This window comes from Myzus persicae, unplaced genomic scaffold, assembly GCF_001856785.1.
Source record: "Myzus persicae strain clone G006 unplaced genomic scaffold, MPER_G0061.0, whole genome shotgun sequence".
Classification (NCBI taxonomy): domain Eukaryota; kingdom Metazoa; phylum Arthropoda; class Insecta; order Hemiptera; family Aphididae; genus Myzus; species Myzus persicae.
Genome location: NW_019103923.1, coordinates 22,525 through 43,659, shown reverse-complemented (window position 1 = coordinate 43,659; position 21,135 = coordinate 22,525). Strand labels below are relative to the sequence as shown.

The window sequence follows — 21,135 nt, the reverse complement described above, 5'->3', positions numbered from 1 at the left end:
TATTATTTGATAATAATTTTATTTTACATGTATGTTTCTTTAAAATGGCCATGTGTATAATTGATTAAAACAAAAAAATGTAAACGATATCAGCTGTTTTTTAATTTATTTTTCTTACTGGAAAACTTCTGTTTTGTTCAACTGTTTGTTTAATTTAATTTAAAATTCGATTAATGCTCAATTGTTTATATTTATTGTGAAAATTTTTGAAAATTTTAAATAATAAGTATACTGTGTCTCATTGTGTATTTGTGTGTATTGAATACGTATAAAAAACTTTTCCAAACTTATTTGTCGTAACTCCTTTGTAAAGTTGTAAAGATAGAAATGTTAAGTTTTAATAGATAACTACAAATTAATTTACACTAACAAATCAAGGAAAATATGAGTACCTATATTATGGTTCCAGGCCATGAACCTACCAATGGGCCGTACAAAATGACCGTTTACTGGTAATTCATTTATTGCTGTGGGTTTAACAATAATAAATAATATATGTAATATGAAACTAATATTATAGGCGTATTATAATCAAGGATGGGCAAGATACTTAAAGATTAGTATCTTGAGACTATAGACACTACTCGCCGTTCGGATACTTGTCTGTGGAGTATTGTGATACTAGATACTGTAAACGGGCGCTAAAGTTTGAACACAGAATAAAACCTAACACGTTTGGATACATAGTATAAAAGCTATCATATAATTTTACCTAGTAAATTAGAGAACATTTGAGTTCACATCATAACATACCCGTGATTTACTTTAGTGAACATTTTTTTATCGTTGATAAATTTAAAAAAAAAATTTCCACACTAAAAAGACTCTTCATGAACATTTTAAGTGTTATATAAATTGTTATGTGCCTATAAATACTTAGTTCAATACGAATCAAAATATTTTTTAAATTGTATGATGTATAGAAAATGAAAATATAAACAATGTTTATTAAACATCTATGGATTGAATATTAATACATTGAAAATTGTATGGATCTATGGTAGTTTTACTTAGAGGTGCACGGTTGCACCAAAAGCCAGAATCGATTTGGTTAAAAACTAATTTTGCGTAAAATTCTTAGCTTTTCCTTAATTTTGTTTGTTTTTCATGATGCTTTTGAAAATTATTGAGAATTTTTACTTTTCAGAAAAAATGCTGTTGAAAAAAATCAGAGCACTTTTACTGACCTAAAAGCTGATGACAGACACAAAAATAAAATAATAAAAAAACACACACCATTGTAAAATGAATACATTCATTGCTCCTCTCAGAATCTAAAATAATAATAGTCAAATAGCTCGTAAATTGTAGTGTTTTCCGTAAGTTTTTTATTTAACTAAAAAAAATCAAGGATCTTATAATAATATTATTATTGGTACAATGGTCCCGACTACTCAGTGGTGATAGATATAAAATGATAAAATGCATTATTATATTTTCACTTAGTAACCAAGATTATTTACTAATAATGTATTTTCATAGTAACATTTGATACATGTATCATATCGTTTTTCTATACGCCTGGTTGATGTATACCAGGTTCAATTAATTAGATGACGAATTCCAATAGCTGAGAAAAACCGGATGAATAATACAAGTAATAGATATTTAACATAATTTTTAATGGACATTTCTTTTCGGATCAACTTATTAGGTATTTGAAAAATTATGGATTCCACATATAACTCAAATATTAAACTATTGATTGATGACCCTCTGTTTCGAATAAAACCAGTACAACAAATGGCTGCTGCTTGTACAGGAGCGTTATTAACCTCTTTTTTTGGTTAGTTGGTTGTTTGTGTTAAAATATATTTAAAAATCTAATCATTTTATGTACTTAAACATTTTTAGTTACTCCATTGGATGTCATAAAAGTACGCATGCAAGCACAGTCTAGAATTACAAACAAAGATCAATGTTTTTTTTATTCCAATGGTTTAATGGATCATATTTGTCCATGTAATACATCAAAAAAAAATATCTCTGATAGTCCTTATTACAGAAATATCCAATGGTACAACAGGCCTAGTAAATTTAGTGGAACTCTAGTATAGATATTTTATTTTATTGAAACGATTTTAAAATTTTAAATAAAAATATTTTTAATGTTTAGGATGCTTTTAAACAAATTACCAAAAATGAAGGAATTTTGTCATTATGGAGTGGGTTGAGTCCAACATTAATACTTGCATTACCTGCCACAATTGTTTATTTTGTATCTTACGAACAAATACGATGTTATCTTCACGATTTAACCAAACCATATTATGCAAACAAAAATCAAAATCAACCAGTGTGGATTTCTGGCATAGCAGGATGTCTTGCTCGTTTTGGAGCTGCTACAACAGTCAGTCCATTAGAACTCATACGTACTAAAATGCAATCAAAAAAACTTAGTTATTTAGAAGTACATCAAGCAATGCAAAGTTTACTAAAGTATCATGGCCTTAAAGGTCTATGGAAAGGTCTTGGTTCTACCCTACTCAGAGATGTTCCTTTTTCTGGTGAGCTATACTTGTTTTTATCATATTTGGGTTTAGAATTTTGTCTTTTATTTGTATTAAAGTCCGTATAAAAGATAATAAGGTACTTATAATTTGAATATTGACTATTTAAAAATATTTATCATTTTTTACAATTACTGTATTGATTAAATAATTAATACTAATGTATATTATTTCTAATGAAATTTTTTTGAAGGTATATATTGGGTTATGTATGAACATATTAAACAAATATCAGGACAACAAACATCATTTATGTATAACTTTATGGCAGGAAGTATAGCCGGAGCGGTAATAAAGTTTACTTTAATTAAAAAATTTGTTCGAATAGAAATTTGATTCATATAAAAAAAATAGTATAGCCTATGGGCCTATCTCAATAAATAAATGTGTATAGAAACTCGTGTCTTACATTTTACAATAAAATTAAGAGTGTTGGAAATACAAATTATGTATTAATATTATAAGTATTCATTAAAAAAAGTATTTTTGTTCTAAACTTATCGTATTGTACAAAAAAATGTATTTACAACACTTTTAAAAGAACCAACAAATATAACAATTTTATTAAATTTAAGGCCCCCGTAAAAGTGTTATTTTTAAGGAGTTATATTTAGGCAATTGTTTCGTTCCTTGCGGCCACTGCTCGTCTTTGAGTGTGTAGTAAATGATCATTAGTGTGTGTATACTATCCACCAATCACCCTCATTATATACATATTATGTATATATAATTTAGTCATAAGATTAAAATATTCAAAATCAATTTATCGAAGTGAAAAAAAACTATAGGTATACGCCTGACAAATATTTTAGTACTTCCAAAGGTCCAATTAAAAAAGCTTAAAGATTCTTGAATGCATAAATCAGATTATTTTGCATCGTTTAGCAAATATTTCATGACGTAATCATTTTAAGTTGTATCAATATTAAATATATTAAACTGTTAAAAATATTGATTATATGTGTCAGCCGTCGCAAAGTAAATTTCTATATCAAACCAAAAATCTTTACTTTTTTAAAATCAAACCACTATAAGAACCTTGATTTTTGTCAGTCGCTAAGGTCGTTTTGGTGAAAAATTGATAGGGTTTGTAGGGGCCTTCAGAAACTACAAAATAATTTATTCCAAAATCTGTTAATTATTACTATTTTTTTAAAATCAATTAAAATATAATATCACACAAATAACAAACACAATTGAAAGATCAAAAAGTCGAAAAACGGAACAAAATGGAGACTGATAGAGAGTCTGACACTTACGACCTACTAAAGCAACAAATCAACTTCTCACTGATAAACTTAAGCAAATCTTTTTTTTTTTCTATTTGTATTCTTCTCTTATTTAAGTAAAATGTATTAGTCTATTATATAAATGTTATACTAAATACTAATAGCCTTAGTTGTAGAAGCAGACATCCATAAGAATTCAAATCCAATAAAAACTAACAACATTTTTATTTTTTAATAATTAAATTAATGTTAACTGTTTTAGTTGGCTGCATCATTAACTACACCATTTGATGTTGTCAAAACGATCCGTCAGATCGAATTAACCGAAAAAGAAATTATTACAGGTTAATAATAATAATAATGATGATGACGTGTAATAATAAAACCAACTATTGAATAAATTAAATACTTAGTAGTTATTTCAGAACCTCCTAAAAAAGCTTCCAAATGGACGTACAAAGAAATTATTGACATTTATCAAGCAAATGGAAGACGCGGAATTTTTAGGGGTTTAGTTCCTCGGATAATCAAAGTAGCACCTGCATGTGCCATAATGGTATCAACATTTGAATATGGAAAAACATTTTTTCAAAATAGAAATATGCAAGCACATAATAAAAAAAAAGAATGAAGAAATACTTTAATATAATCGAAAAGAGAATTTGGGAAATAATTATTTGTAAAATTGTTCATAATATATATCACCTGCTATAGAAATATAAAACATATTATTATGTAATTATTGTTGTTTTTATTTTGTAGTATGTATAATTAAATATTACAAAAAATAACAATATTATCTATTAACTACTTTACCCACGTAGTTGAAGTATCACGTACCTATTATTAAGTTAATAAAAATAATTAAAACCTTCAAATGTATGTACAAATGTGTTGGGTGATTTATTTACCGAAAATAATATTAATTATTTAAAAAGGTGGGCAAGAGGATGACACTCAATTATTGTATATGAACAACGACTTTGAGCGAAGACAGTCAGCCTAAGTATATTTTATGATATCGTTGCTCATGAAGTCGTCTAAATAATAATCTTACCTTTATTTTATAAGAAGTCAATTCACTATTATTTTTAAACTAACGGAGCAAAACAGGAGCGTACAATTTGCTATGTTACGCACTTGTAAAGCGGAGACAATACACAGCGGGTATGAAGTCCTCTTAAAATCGTTATTCTCTGTTTCAATATCAAATGTTCTAATTTGAACTAAAAAAAAAAAACTGTGTATCTATATTCTATAATATACGGTTTTTAGATTTTTGGGTTACAGTAGGAAAACATTGTTATCTTTAGCTATAAAAATTGAACATCTTATACATTTTTAAGTAGGTAGGTGCATACAATTTTGAAAAATTTTCTAGAGTTTGATGCATATTGATAACATTTGAACTTCAAATGTTTAAAAAAAATCATGTGAAATATGTATCTCTAATATTTTGAAGTGCTACTAAAACAACTTATATGTATGAGGAATCTTGCATTCAATTTTTTTTTTTCATTTAAATCTTTTTGACCCAACAGAAAAAATGTATTGTTTGAAAATCTCTATAAATAACTATTAAAAATATCCCGGAAACTGGTGTCATGAATAGAAAATGATAAAATAAACATTTGGTGAAAATTTCAAGTATTTACAGCAGTTGTTCTCAACCTGTTAGGCTAGGTGTGCCGCGAGAAATGTCATATATATATAGGAGCGTAGCGACAACTATTGTCTTTGGCGAAGTTGCTGAAGTTGGGTTGTCAAGCGTGTGAGAATGCCGTAAAAACTTGTGATGTTTAATAAAGTGCCGTGAACCAAAGAAGATTGAGAGCCACTGATTTATAGTTATTATATATTGTTTTTGAATTAGAACCAAATAAGAAAATCGTTCGATTAGAATTCGTTTATCTACATATGAGAAATCTTATATTAAATTTTCAAATCTTAGATATAGACAATTTTTATAAATTTCTGACTCAAAAAAATTGTCGTTAATTTGAAAAATGTTATCAGAATTCTAATTTATGAAAATTATTGCGTATTTACGCTCATTTTAGATTCTGAGTAGAGCGATGAATGAGTATTGATTTTACAATGATGTGTGTTTTTGTATTTATTTATTTTTTTGTGTCTGTCATCACTGTTTATTGCAGTAAAAGTGCTTCGATTTTCTTCAACAGCAACTATTCTGGTAGAAAATTGAATATAGTTGATGTATTCGGGAGGTCAAAATTTAAAATTCCCAATAGCTTTCAGAAGCAACGAGGAAACAAACAAAAAATTAAGAAAAAACAAGAATTTTTAGGCAAAACATTTTTTTTAAAAATTCGATTTTGGTATTCAGTGTAACTAAAACAAAAATGACCGTAGATTCATGAAATTTTCACTGAATATTTGTATAAGCATTTCGTATACAAAATACAATTTTCAAAATATTTTGATTTGTGTCGAACTATTTAAAGGCATATGAAATTTTTCATTATTATTTGTTTTTTTTTAAACTCAAATCGATAAAAATTTATTCGCTCGGTCGAAAAACTTGAAAATGTAGTAAAAGGTTCCTTGTAAGTTGTTGTTAATGGAACTTAAAAAAAAGTATAGCGAGATTCATAATAATTTTTTATGAGCGTTTAAACTTAGAATTTTGACAAAAGTTGTAAAAATCATGACATTTTGCAAAATTATATTTAGTTAGAAATTCATGAAAAATGTTCTATTTATATCTAAGATTTAAAAATTTAATACAAGATTCCTTACAAGTTTGTCACCTTTATCAAAACAAATTTCTAGGAATTTTTTTTTTTATAGAAAAGAAAAAGCCTCGATGTTCTTAATTACATTTTTACATAATTTGAAAACTTTTATGAATTTTAAATGTTGACGTTTAAAAGTATTAATAACATTAACTTTTCTACTAGAAATTGATGCATTATTTCGACTTCCAATCGTGTATTTATACACAAAAAAAAACAACACATCATTGTAAAACAATACATTCATCGCACCTCTCAGAATCTAAAAATGCTGATAGTTTTTGAAAATTTGTAAAATCACTAAGTATCATTCACACCGCTAAACATTTTTGAAAAAAATTATAAAAATGTATGCTTTTAATTGTTTTTAAAAGTTATCTTTTTTCTTTTCTTATTGTTATGTATGACAATTACATATAATATTAATTTCATATACCTAAGATAATGTTTTTTTAAGTGTTTTGATAAGTTGACAGATAAAAACATTTTGCTACGTACTATAATATTATATCATTATAATGTATGAGCCGTTTAATATTCGCATAATATTATGTATGTTTTTTTTACCTAAGTAACTAATTTTGGCCTCTTAAGTTTAAAGGTGTTCAATGCATTTTTTTGTCTGTATTCAAAATGTATAAGCTGTTATTCATTTTTCCAGCAATGACACTAATCCGATCAACAAAAGGCAGATTTGAAGCAATATCACTAAATATTAATAAATTTGGAGAGGACACATTTTTTTTTCTATTTCTACAGTTACCGGTATTGGATATTATCCAAGTACAGACTGACACGGTACGCAACGGGGCAGCCAGTACGAAGTTACCGCAGCGACCGGTCTACGCTTTTACCAACCATCGCCACGGGTTAAGATAACGCGGTGTGTCGACTCTCCCGCCGCGCCACAAAGGCGACAGGAGGGGACGGGAAAGATAAGTCGCGCTGGAAAAGTACCGGTCGGCGGCAATCGCTTCGTTGTCTTGCGCGTACCGTCATATTGACATCTCAATCACTGTCGCAGCGTATTGCGGACCGCGACTACACACGAGAATACTTAAACCACGATTAGTCACTGTCGTTTTCTTCTGTCGACGATTGACCAGTCGAGTCGTTTTCGATTTGTTCATTTATTTTCTAAACTCAATAAAAAAACGGTGTTTGGCTTTTTAAAAAAACTCGCGAGTGTTTCATCGGTGTATCACCTACGACCTCCTCACGCCTCACACAGCGACCGGCTTACTGCCTCAATCGACGTCGCCGCCGTATCCGCTTCAAATTGGCTCCCCGCAGAGGAATCACCGCAAGCCATCGTAAAGGTAAGAGTTTTATTTTCACGCTGACACGTTCCTCGGATCGATCGCTTGTATTATAATATCATAGTATTAAGATATTATTCAACTACTAGGAGTGTGTTTTCGCGTTAGCTAGGATTCCCGAGTTGGGATTACGTAATAAGTATTCTGGCACAAAGGGGAAAACCCGCGCGATCGAGAATAATCGTGATACGGCAACCGGAAGCAGTGACATAACGTACCCAGCCGAACGCTTATCTTTCGTGCCACAGCACTACAACTGACGATAACAACGCAGAGCGCAGGCCGCAACTTTGAGACCGGTTACTGCCGCCGCCGCCGCCGCCGCCGCGACCCAATTACGCTATAATTGGAACACGTCGGTGCCGCCGTCACTAGCTGACCCATATTTACGTAATAGTAAATGTTTTCATACGTACCTATTTCCGTAAACATCGCGAGAAATTAACGTAATCCAACCGAATTTTTTTTTTTCATCATCTCCCCATCGCACAGCAGCAACCGACCACGCAACAGTTTATCGACCGCGTCTGCAATATAATTGTCGAAATTAATATTGCACAACGACTGGTAAAACGATACGACAGTTGACGTCGGTTGAGCTACGTAGCGAGTGTTCGGTCCGCGGGTATTGGTGTGTCCGGATTCCGGATCGAAGTCGGATTTGGCAATTAGGCTAAACTTTCTACCAAATTCAGCCGTTGATTGCAGGATTGACTGGCAGTGCGGGGAAGAGTCGTACACGAAATCTACTCGGGTAGGCGTGGACGCAAGCCGGTCAACATTGCTAACTATAATGTGGTGACGCAAACGTCCACGGATGACCGATCCGGAGACGGCGAGCACCAGCCGAACCCGTCTCGGGGCGAGTCCTCCCACATTATACTATCGGCCAACGATATTTTTAAGACCACAGCGGAACAGCGGTAAATGTTGAGACCTATGTCTTTCGGGGCACGTCCAATGGCGCATGCACGCCTCTCTTCTTCGCGGAATCGAGTACGGCAACCGCACAGCAGCCAACCGACGGTGCAGTCTCGCGGTTCAAGCTCAACCGTCATCCGTACGGGGAACGGCTCGCATGCACGACGACGAGGGTTACCGGTCGGGCAAGTCGTAAGTGTACAACTCGGGCGGCGCTCAGCCGAGGCACGCGCAATGCACCCGACGAGTACGAGGGTCATACAACAAACGCGTCACACTATGCGCACAATACGATGCACGCGCACGGTCGGTATTATAATACCATACGGCGATTTACGGGCAGCGAGGTCATCACTACCCGATACGATTGCGCGCCGGTGAGGTTGACGAATCCTTGTCGGCGGTACCTTTTCAGGCGCGAGCTAAATTATTTTTACTTGCGAGCAACGTTGCCAAACATACGGGTGTATGGTGCATCGTCTGTTTAGGTTCCGATTGCGGCAACTTATTATTGCCGATACCGGACAAACTTCCCGTCACTGAGAAATAATTGGTTATGCAATCGGATCATAATTTTATATTGGATCTTTTGTCTTTACTGTAAATTCCCTCGCATGTACGTATATACCTATACCGCAATCGCGCATTTTGCGGGTTAACGCGCGACACAACGCATATACGTCTGTATCGGCCACTAAGCTATGTAGCATCGCAGACGTTTTGGACGGGTTAACAATTCCCGTTCCCCAAATAATGGAACGCTTACCCAAAAAAGAGGGGACCCCACCCATAAAAAGCCTCCCTGTCAAAAAAAATGTTCTGGTTTTTCGTCGGAACAACAGGTTTTCCGCCCCAATCGACATCGCCGTAGCCGCGTCAATACTTATAACCATATTTGAAATAGATCACCATTGCAGGTTTCTGAATGTTAGTACTCATATTTCTCAACCGACCACCAGGCAATTTGAAAAATATGATTTTTGTTATTATTCCGACATGGTATGATCTCCTTTAGTAATTATGTGCACTGCCTCTCCCGCTGAGAATAGGAAGTTTTTTACTTGAGTAATGGTCATAATTTTAAGAGTGTGTACTTACCTATATTATGTTCCTTTCCAAAACACAGTTTTCATTTTTGATGTATGATGTATGAAAATGAAATGATACCGGCATTGGATTCCGTGACAAATTATTAATATAAACGCAACGTAAATGCATAAATTAATTAATACATTAATGCTGGAAATGCGACATATTGTTCGCAACACGCCAACATGGCAACATTGTCGATTATGCCGAAGTCATAAATTGGAGCATTTTTACTACCACAAAAGTTGAAGCCCAAAAAAAAAACATACACACATCGTTCTAAAACCAATACATTATCGCAAGCTCAAAAAAATAGACGAAATAGATGATCAGCTCAGGTAATATTATCCATCAATAATATAACAATTTTATTTTTCTAGATATTTAATTAGGTAGTTATTATTAAGGTTTCATGATACTTAAAAAAAAAAAAAATACACAATGCTCAGATCATAGAATAAAGTAATACTACTATGCATATGATCTAAGTCGCAAATTATAACAAGTATGGTGTATGGATATTTGATAAATGGTAGGTACAGATCTTTGAGTGGCCGAGTAATTAAATTACACTAATAAAGTTTACAAGGTTTCTTTTGAGTAATTCATAATGTTACCATAAAATCGAAAAAATATGTATACGCAATTTTTTTGATAGATATTTTAAGTCAAATGTGATATTTAAATGACAAATAACGATTTTAGTTAGGTATTTAGTGTAGTACTTAATACAAAAATATTATTCGTGGATACTAGAAACTTTTTAGTAGTTATAGTAATATGGTATTATATTTTATACAGTTACAGGTATAACTGAACCTACAATTGTTTAATTTTATATGACAGTCGAAACAATTGTTTTGTAATATAACTTGGTATTTTTTATTTTTACATAGGTTACAAACAATAGGTTAACAGAACAAAATTATTATATGAACACAATACATACCTTGAAAATATTTATGATAAATCGTCTGGATATCAAATATTGGAATAGATAAATAATAACACAGGCTATACATAGTTCACTAACCTAACCTAATACCTGCATATAAAGTTCATGATGATCAGATATTAGCACTTTTAATAAATTAATATCTTTAAACTTAATACTTTTACTTAAAACAGTGGCTGCAATTTGTCTAAGAATAATTAACGCTTACCAAATGTTTGAATTTTCTGGTACTAAAGACCGGATGGCTTTTATAAGTTTATATTACTATAGTATAATAGACACACAACCTAACCGATTTGGTATCGATACTTCCTTGCAGGGGGGGCAGGGGATAATTGCTTATTAACGCCGATTCGTGTGAAGCAGATGATGGTGAATTTTCAAAACGAAATAACGCGTTCTATCACCTATCTAGTATTTTTAATTACATAAAGCGTCCTGGGAATTAACGTACACTAATGGTCAGTCACTACACACACAGTGTCACACACACACACACACACAGTGACACATCACTCACGATGGATATTGCAGATATCCAACCCATTAAAAATGGTTCGTTTTTAATAGCCTAACTTTTTAACTCGTTAATGCCTAGTCTTGATTTTTATATAGTATTATATTTTTAGTATTATTATCGTTATAATATTTAATTACTATTATTAATACTGTTCATGAAAATGAGTATTATAATATATTTTATAATAATAATCGAAGAGGCGAAGAACCATTCGGTGATGTGCTAGAGTAATAATAATTGTGCCTTGTACAGTTGTACGAATGTATTAGGTATTGTCCACGACCCACACACACTCACACACACACACGCATCAACATGTAATTATTGTAATTGTTTGGGCTAAAATTATAATAGGTTATAATAGGTTCATAATAATCACTGTCTTTGTACTTTTTTGTTCTGTTATTTTAAACTTCTTTACATATATGATTGTATTATCATTTCTCGTAACTTTTAAATTTTGTTTTACTATCGTCGTCGTAGTTCGATATTACTTCAAGGCACATATTATAATACATGTAGCTTATATTATATTCTGTGTTTTTGTTATGGTAAAAAAAAACTGTTAATTTCGACGGGTTCAGTGGAATAAATTCGGTCTAATGGAAAATAATCAAACAATTTAACGTCTCGTTTACTCAATGATAGGTAGTACCATTGATTATAAACAGGGTTCGGGACTTATAGCACTTAAAAACACAATAATAAGCGCTAAAATATGCACTTAAAAACCCTAAAATATGCATAAAAAATTAAAAATATGCATTTAATATATTTTTTATTATTAATTAGCTTATTAATAATTATTAATTACAATTAGTGTTATTAATTACAATTGGTGTACTTAATATAAACAATTTAAAAAAATCTACTGATCCGAGTTTTTTGAATTTTATTCGTCAACTATATAATGATAGGAAAATTAAAAATTAAATTTTTCATTTAAATCAATAAATAAATAATTTTACATTTACCGGGAATACCTTTAGTTTCAAAGAACGTTTAATAACTGTAATATTATATTAAAATTATCGTATCGCTCGTATCGCTCGTATCGCAACTATTATATAATATGTAACGATACGGGCAATCAGGCCATCATAATATTTTCAAACCACGAAAATTATAAGGAGTTGTGAGTTGTACATAGCAAATTGGTACATAAGACTGCGAGTAAGCTGCATTACTATTTTCTTTTTTAGATCGGTTGAAATTTGTGATGTTGAAATTTCGAAAATGTTTCTAAAATATGCAAATTAAGCACAATAACTTAAAAATAAGCAGTTTCTGGCAAAATTGATGAAATATGTAAAAATATGCACATTCAAATTTTTGATTTGGTATCACGGCATTGAGAAATGAATTTATTTCGCACTCTGCTACATTTTACAATAAATAAAAAAAGTATGCAATTGCTTTAAGTCCCGAACCTTGATAAAATAATAGTATTATAAATTATAACAGTATTCATAATCGATTATAAATATTATGGTAGTACCCTTTATATATATTAAGAGTTATAATACTTATTAAAATACGTACACATAATTTCAATAATACATATTTATTTTACAAATTTGAAATGCGTACCATAACCTATTGTGCTTTTTTCGTATTATACTATGTAAGTTGGTATGTGCCGATGGAACGATGGCGACTTCAGCTTACTTATGGGATATGGGCATATGGCTTAAATAACGTAAATACCGTAGGTACACTCGGCTGTGGCACAGGCATTCACAAAAAAACACACTTATGACCGACTGTACTTATGATGTGTACCTACACTATAGCACTATGCTGTCAGCTAATAATATTCTCTGCCGATATATGGTTCTGCTAATATACATGTCCAATTAAATTTTTTCTGTTGAAAATCGGACACACTATTTTTTTTTGATTTTCATGTGCCCCACATTAATTATAAATGTTTATTAATTTAAAGCCCGGGATTATATGCATTTAAAAATTGTCAAATATGATGCAAATATATTATCAACTATAGGTACAAAAAGTAGTTAAATATGAAGCTAGGTATATGCATTGTATTTTACTTAATAAAATATGTTTAAAAAAATACAACACCATTTTTTTAGTAATAATACTAAATTTTTTATCAGAAACAAAAAACTCAAATAGTTACAATTGTAACAACCTAATAGGTTCAAATATTTCATTCGATATTTTAAAATATTTAAAGAGAAAGTAAAAATAAAAATAGACTTAAATTCACTGTAAATACCTATTGCAAATCATTTAAAATATTTCAAAATTAGTTATTATAATTCTTTTAAACTGGGTTGCAAGAAAAATCACTAAACATTTAATGAAAAAAAAACATTTATACATAATGGTCCCGTATTTAATGCCCCATAATTGATCCAATATTTTTGATTGAACCATTAAATGAACTAATTGTTCATGTAACCCGGAATTAGTATATATAATCAATGATAATAATATATATTATGTATGTATGTAAATATATATTCAATAGTACTATAGGAAATTATTTTCACAATAAGACAGTACACAATATTGTGATGATAACATTTGAAATGTGTTGGTGAATATGACTTGGAGGTTGTATGCGATGATGAGGAATGGGCAGGTTTACGATTTTGGTTTTTTTGTACAAATAATAATTTCAGTTCGAAATATTTTGCAAATTTGTGGCTGCAGATGGGAGCGTAGTTTCGTACAGTACGGCCTACAACAGGCAGTCGGCACAAATAATACCAACATGATTTATTTTGAGCCACGTATTATTTTGTATTCGTTAACGAATCTTCGAGAACAGGTACCTACGTACATATTAGTATACTGCGCCGTGGACGTGACACGAAACAGCTGGTTTTATAATAATGGAATGTTATAATACACACATATAGCGTGTTTACCGATGCTGTTCATCCCGACCCCTGTTTAGACCACCCCCGCGCGCAAACGCCTATCCGCATGCTCGAGCCATGCTAGCCCACACATGGATGTGTAATACGTATGTATCAGGGGTGGCCAAAATCGTTTTAATAGCACACTATTGAAACCGGTGGACGAACATTTGCCCTGTGTAAGACGGAGACAACAACCGCAAGGGTACGACGTCCTCCGCAGAGAATATAATAATATTATATTAGGTGTTCAAAAAAATATTTCGACCAACGTAGAAAAATGATTTGTTTTTTAAAATCTCTATCACTAATATTAGCATATATTCGGGCGACTGTTTTTTTTTTATGTCTACTATCTACAGATTTTGGACGGGAGATTGGAGATGTACATAATATGAAAATATTGTAAATCTGTGTGTATAAATATAATAAACCAGTCTCTTTCGGAGTCAGTAACGTCATAATGAACCTGCAGCTGCAGCTGCGACCGCGACGGACGGTTCGACAGTTTTTTTTTCTACACTGTTAGATATCTAAAAGCCATAACAATAATATCTGTTTTAATTTCTTATGAGAAATAAAAACCTGTACCCGAAATATATATACATATATACATATATATATATAGGTATACTAAGTTATATTACTAACCCTCGCCGGGTAGTTATATACTATAATATATATATACAATATACCTTTATATATAATGTAGCACAACTGCACCAGCCCATTTTGTTGTGTACGAAGCGACAATGGCGATCGTATATAATATATATATTATTCCACATGTTTATGGGTGGGTCACGAATCCTGAGTGCGGGGGATGTGAAATAACTTCGTATTCGTTGACAAAAACATGGCAGTGGTTCGTAACATATTTCTATATGCATAGAACAGCAATATTTCACATAAAATACAAATACATTTATTCACTATTCAGTCAATACAATTTGACTCGTAACTAAACTTTGCTTAGTGTTTGATCGTATACACTGTCAGCCTATTTTTGTTATTATTTCCAGTACCGCAACTAGAATTTTACTATAACAGTCACCTGGTGCCATATAATTTAAAAAAAACATTGATACTAATTTTGGATTGACATTACACACCGTTTAGTGATGCATATTTATTTTTGAATTCAAAATAAATAATACGAATTTGTTCATTTTAGAAAATAAAATAAATAAGCCTGGCAACAGAAATAATAATTGAATTGATTAGTTTTGATGAGTATATATCAATAATAATCAAGTAAAATATTTTGAAATATCCTTTTTTAGGTGCACATGAATTAATTTGGCATATTTCTCTTACATAAGTTATTCAATTTTCTCTTGTGAATGCGTCCCTTGACATCAAAATATCTAAATTACGTTCAGCACTATTTTCTACACCGACCGACCTATGTTCAATTGTAAAGTATATGTATATTATGTATACAGTATACTCGACAGCAGGTGGACAGGTTTGCAGAAGAAATCCTGTTAGTGAAAAGTGTATAGTTGGTGTGTAGACTTAAAGTAATTTACAAAAATGTAGGTAACTCAACAATAATATTAAAATTTTACGTTTATATTTCGAAAAGTTGTCTAATGTGTGTATAATGAATAATGATACATTGTACGGCCCTGCTTGCCAAACAATTGTACAACACTTTTCCCTTTTGGTTCAGCAGCTAATATATAAAAAATAATTTCAAAAATGACTAATGATCCTGTTTGGCACATCCTTTTATCAAAAACAATATAATAATGATAATAATAATAATAAGAAGAAGAAATAAGAACTCACAGCTTGTCGATGCTCTACCACTGGCGAGTTGCTACCGGAATCTATACACATTATAATACAATTTACACACACAAAAATACTAATCATAAAAGCAATTGGGGCTCACTAAAAAAAAATATAATAAAAATAATAATAAGTGGCGATTAGCGCCTCTAGAATATAATATAAATACGTCCGCGGCAATTATCGCACACGGCTGTAAAAAATATAGGCTAAAATTCACTTTACTGTTTTTAATTGATGGTGTTAGATTTTAATTCAATGATATAATATCATTGTATACGAAAAACGATTCTGACCGGAGACGGTTTGTCGACCCAGAGGCTAGGATAATTTATAATATATTTAAATTGTTATTATAACGACCACTGTAGCCGCTAGCCGGTAGGTAGAATTAAAATTATTTTCATATTATCATATTTGTATATAGGTATTGGGCATAGGTATAGATATTGAGTTTATGAAATATGGGGGCTATGGTGATTTGGAAATATTAGTCTTTAAAATTAATATATCAATATTAATAATTTATAATAATGGCCTAAGTATAATAAATACTAGTTACAATATGATGTCTACTTAAGACTTGTGTAAACCCGTTTTTAAGGACTATTATCCTTAGTACAAACATTTTAATAACTAAACTACTCAATTTTCAATTAAGTACATCTAAAATTTCAAAAACATAACCCTGTAAATAACTTACACTAAAAATAGGTTCTCATTTGAAAAACAAAAGTTCGTATCACCACAGGACACTCATTAAAGTAGTACAAACAATTTCAAGCATTTGAAAAAAATGTTTGAGTTTATAAAATTTTTTTAAAAATTCAGAATAAGAATATTTTCATTAAGGGAAAATATGGCAGTGAGCATGCTTGATGAATTATTTTGATACATAAAAAAAGAACATTAAAATTAGATATCAAAAGAATGTGGAATTGGGGTGCACATTGGTGTTTGAAATAAACAGCATTAGTTGCTAAATAATTAGTGGCGGATTGTGAGACGTAAGAAAAAACGGCGGATCAGGTTTAACAACAATGATGCACTTTAAAAACAAATTAAAGATAAAATTACCGAAGATTCTACTTTGCCATTTAATAAGTCTTCAATGGTCCTAAAACCCGCAATATGTTTTCGTTCGGCTAAAGAAGATAGGCTAAGTACAATGTAGTAGAAAAAGTTCGATCGCAAGTATTACATTTTTGAAGCTTTTTTCCTGTATGTATTTGTGTATATCTATCTATGGCCGATCTGTGAGGAAATTCTAGGTCACATATATCACATCTATAAAACTTTTCTACTGTATGGATCTTTGCATGCCTGGTTAAACCTGATGAAGTAGAAAAGGCTTGATCACAGGTATCACATCTATAGGGCCTTTCTTAAGTATCAACCCTCGTATGTACTTTTAAATTTGATACAGTAGAAAAAGCTCGATTGCAAATATTACATTTATGAAGCTTTTTTCCTGTATGTATTTGTTTATGTCTATCAAAGCCCGATCTGTGAGGAAGTCCATGTCACGTATATCACATCTATAGGGCCTTTCTTAAGTATGAACCCTCGTATGTACTTTTAAATTTGATGCAGTAGAAAAAGCTCGATCGCAAATATTACATTTTGGGAACTTTTTTCCTATATTTATTTGTGTATGTCTATCTATGGCCAATCTGTAAGGAAATCTTAGGTCACATATATCACATCTGAATGGCTTTTCTCCTGTATTTACCTTTGCATACCTGGTTAAACCTGATGAAGTAAGAAAGGCTCGATCGCAAATATTACATTGATGCAGCTTTTTTGAGTATGAACCCTCATATGTACTTTTCAATTTGATGCAGTAGAAAAAACTCGATCGCAAATATTACATTTTGGGAACTTTTTTCCTGTATTTATTTGTGTATGTCTATCTATGGCCAATCTGTAAGGAAATCTTTGATCACTTATATCACATCTGTATGGTTTTTCTCCTGTATTTACTTTTGCATACCTGGTAAAACCTGATGAAGTAGGAAAGGCTCGGTCGCAAATATTACATTTATGCAGCTTTTTTGAGTATGAACCCTCATATGTTCTTTTAAAGTTTTCGCAGCAGAATAAGTTCGATCACAGATGTCGCATCTATACTGGTTTTCTCTCATATTATGGACTTTTGCATGCGTGGTTAAATGTGATGAAGTAGTATAGGTATTATCACAGATATTACATGTAAACAGTCCTCCTCTAGTATGTATCCTCATATGTCTTTTTAAACTTGATGCACTAGAAAGAGCTCGATCGCAAATATTACATTTATACGGCTTTTCTTTAGTATGTGTCCTTGTATGCCTTTGTAAATGTGATTTGCAAGAAAAAACTTTATTTTGCATATAAATGCATTTTTTTAGTTTTTTTTGGTTTTCGCGCATATTTCTTTGATTCTATACGTTAAGATGCATATTTGAATACTTTATTACGTTATCAATATTTTTAAAGTTTTTATTTAATTTAAATATTTAGTATACAACTAAAAAAATGTTGAATTTAAAATTATTTAAAATTTTGATCATATTAGTATGGTGTTGACTGATTTATTTCCTGGATATTAATTTTATTTATGTACATATATTGTTCACTGTATAAGATATTATCAATACGGGCCACGGGGACGTCGGTCGCAGACATCAAAATTTAAATAAAATATATTCATATAAATACTCTTATTTTTTAATACATATTTTGTACATTTAAGTGCATATTTGGTGATTTTTGGTGTATGTTTTTTTTAAATTTGCTTTTAGACATAGGTAACATTTGAGTTTAAATACTGCATTTATATGAACTTTCTCTAGTATGTGTCTATGCTTGTTTTTTATATAGGCTTTAAAAAAAAACGTTTAATTACAGTCATTGCATCAAAAGGACTTTTCTCTTGTATGTATCTTTGTATGATTTTTTAAAATGTCTGCACGAGGAAAAGCTCTATCACAGATTTCGCATTTAAACGGTCGCTCTCCAGTAGGTATCTCCATATGCACTTTTAAAGTTGATGCAACTTAAAAACTTCTATTACATACAATACATTTATGAGGCTTTATTTCTCCGGTATGCTTTAGTGTATGAATATCTCTGGTCAATCTGTAAGGAAATCGTAAGTCACAAATATCACATTTATAATGCTTTTCTTCAGTATGTATCCTCGTATGTTCTTTCAAAGTTTTCGCAGTAGAATAAGTTCGATTGCAGATATCGCATCTATAACGGTTTTCTTTCTTATGGACCTTAGTGTGCCTGGTTAAGCCTGATGAAGTAGAAAAGCCTCGATAGCAAATATTACATTTTTGCAGCTTTTTTCGAATATGTATCCTTGTATGTAATTTTAAATCTGATGCAGTAGAAAAACCTTGATCCCAAATATTACATTTATGCATTTAATCTTTTATTTTTTCAAAGTTTTCGCAAGGTTTTTTTGACTGCATTTAACCATGTCCCACATCTAGTAATTATTGGTTCTAGTAGAATATTTAAATTTGGGTACAACTCTTTCAGCTTTCTACCTCAACAATTAACTTGTCTACTTTGTAAAATTTAGCTTTAATGGTTTCTCCAATTCTATGAAGTCCATGAGCTAAGCATGTCAAGTGAATCATCTTGAGTAAAATACACTAATGTCAACTGTAGATTTCACAATATACGGCGCCGCATCAGTTAAAAACAATTATACATATTCGTATTTCACACCTTTCGGCCATAATAAACTCATTGAATCGTTAAATAGTTTGGTTATAGTTTTGTAGTTACATTTTTCTAACTGTGAAAAATGTAATAAAAATGGTTTAGAAAAGGTTTCACTTAATTTTTATTCCTAAGAGTGCTCTCGTCAGGAATTAATTGTCCCGTATATTTTGTTGAAAAAGTATTGAATGATTTAGTGCCGAATCACACTATGCGTTTTGTCGGTTGCCGATAGACAACCGATCGGTAAACGACCGCGACATCCATAATCAACATTAAACCGCATTATCAGGGCCAGACTGACCGATTCGGCGAACCGATTTGAAATCGTCGGGAATCGGCCGCAACATGTTGCGGTTAACTTTACCGATGCTGTTCGGAAAATACCCCAAAACACTTTATTTAATATTGAGCCGACCACACATGCGGATTATCGGTTGCGGTTTTAAATTTAAATTATAATATTTTATAATTTTTAAAACATTGATAGTTTTTAATTGTATTAACATAACTAAATTAACATGTATTCTACGGAAAAATTAATTTCGGAAGTCCAGAACTATCCTTGTTTATGGGACATGAGTTCTAAAAAATACAGCGATAAGGACTTAAAAAAATCATGTTGGATGAAGGTACTGAGGTAGTTTATTCTACAAATTGGAATAATTTTTCATCAACTGAAAAAGAAGAAAAAGGCAAGACCTCTTATGTATTAATGTAAAATTATATTTACAAAACTATATGGGTATGTAGGTAATATTTTTTTTATAACTAAGTATATTTAGCATACCTGCATAGTACATCATACAAAATAATTAGGTACCTTATTTTCGTACATTTTATTTTTACATTTTATTTGCCACAATTGTTTTATCATATAATAATAATAATAATAATAATAATAATAATAATAATAATGTTATATTGATCATACATTTATAGCGATACAATATGGCTAATTTAAAATAGAATATTTAGAATATAATTTTACTTAGATAATATACTTCATGGTTACTTTGTACTTATACTAAAAACTATGATAATGTCTAATGCGATTTGATTTGAAAAACATTTTAATCAAGAATAATAATAAATATAACATTTTAGTTTGAACATAATGTTACATATTGCCATATTGGTAACTAAAGTGTTGTTCTATATTGAAATGGAACAGCCCCTTGATTAATAAAATAATTCGCAAAATTGTCTCTAATTTCCATTCCATTTCGATTTATATGTCTGCCATGTCCTTGAAAATCGTCAAGGTTATTTATATAAGCCGTATCTGCAATATCTTCATCATAATTACTTCTTTCTCTTTTCCTAACAAAGTTATGCAAAACACAAATGCTTTTATGATGTGATCACAAAAATCGGGTTCGACTAGAATAGTTGTATGTAATACATTCCACTTATTAGCTAATACACCAA

At 31.0% G+C, this 21,135-nt stretch overlaps 1 protein-coding gene across 1 annotated transcript; it reads left to right on the top strand.

The window, feature by feature from the left end:
- Positions 1-1,668: 1,668 nt before the first annotated feature.
- On the top strand, positions 1,669-4,355 carry LOC111036403 (solute carrier family 25 member 40-like; the record flags this gene model as incomplete). The annotated part of the gene is made up of 6 exons (XM_022318420.1): positions 1,669-1,786; positions 1,855-2,051; positions 2,117-2,507; positions 2,704-2,798; positions 4,002-4,083; positions 4,165-4,355. Coding segments are annotated over exons 1-6 (1,074 nt in total), but the record flags the coding sequence as incomplete, so codon positions are not given.
- Positions 4,356-21,135: the final 16,780 nt, after the last annotated feature.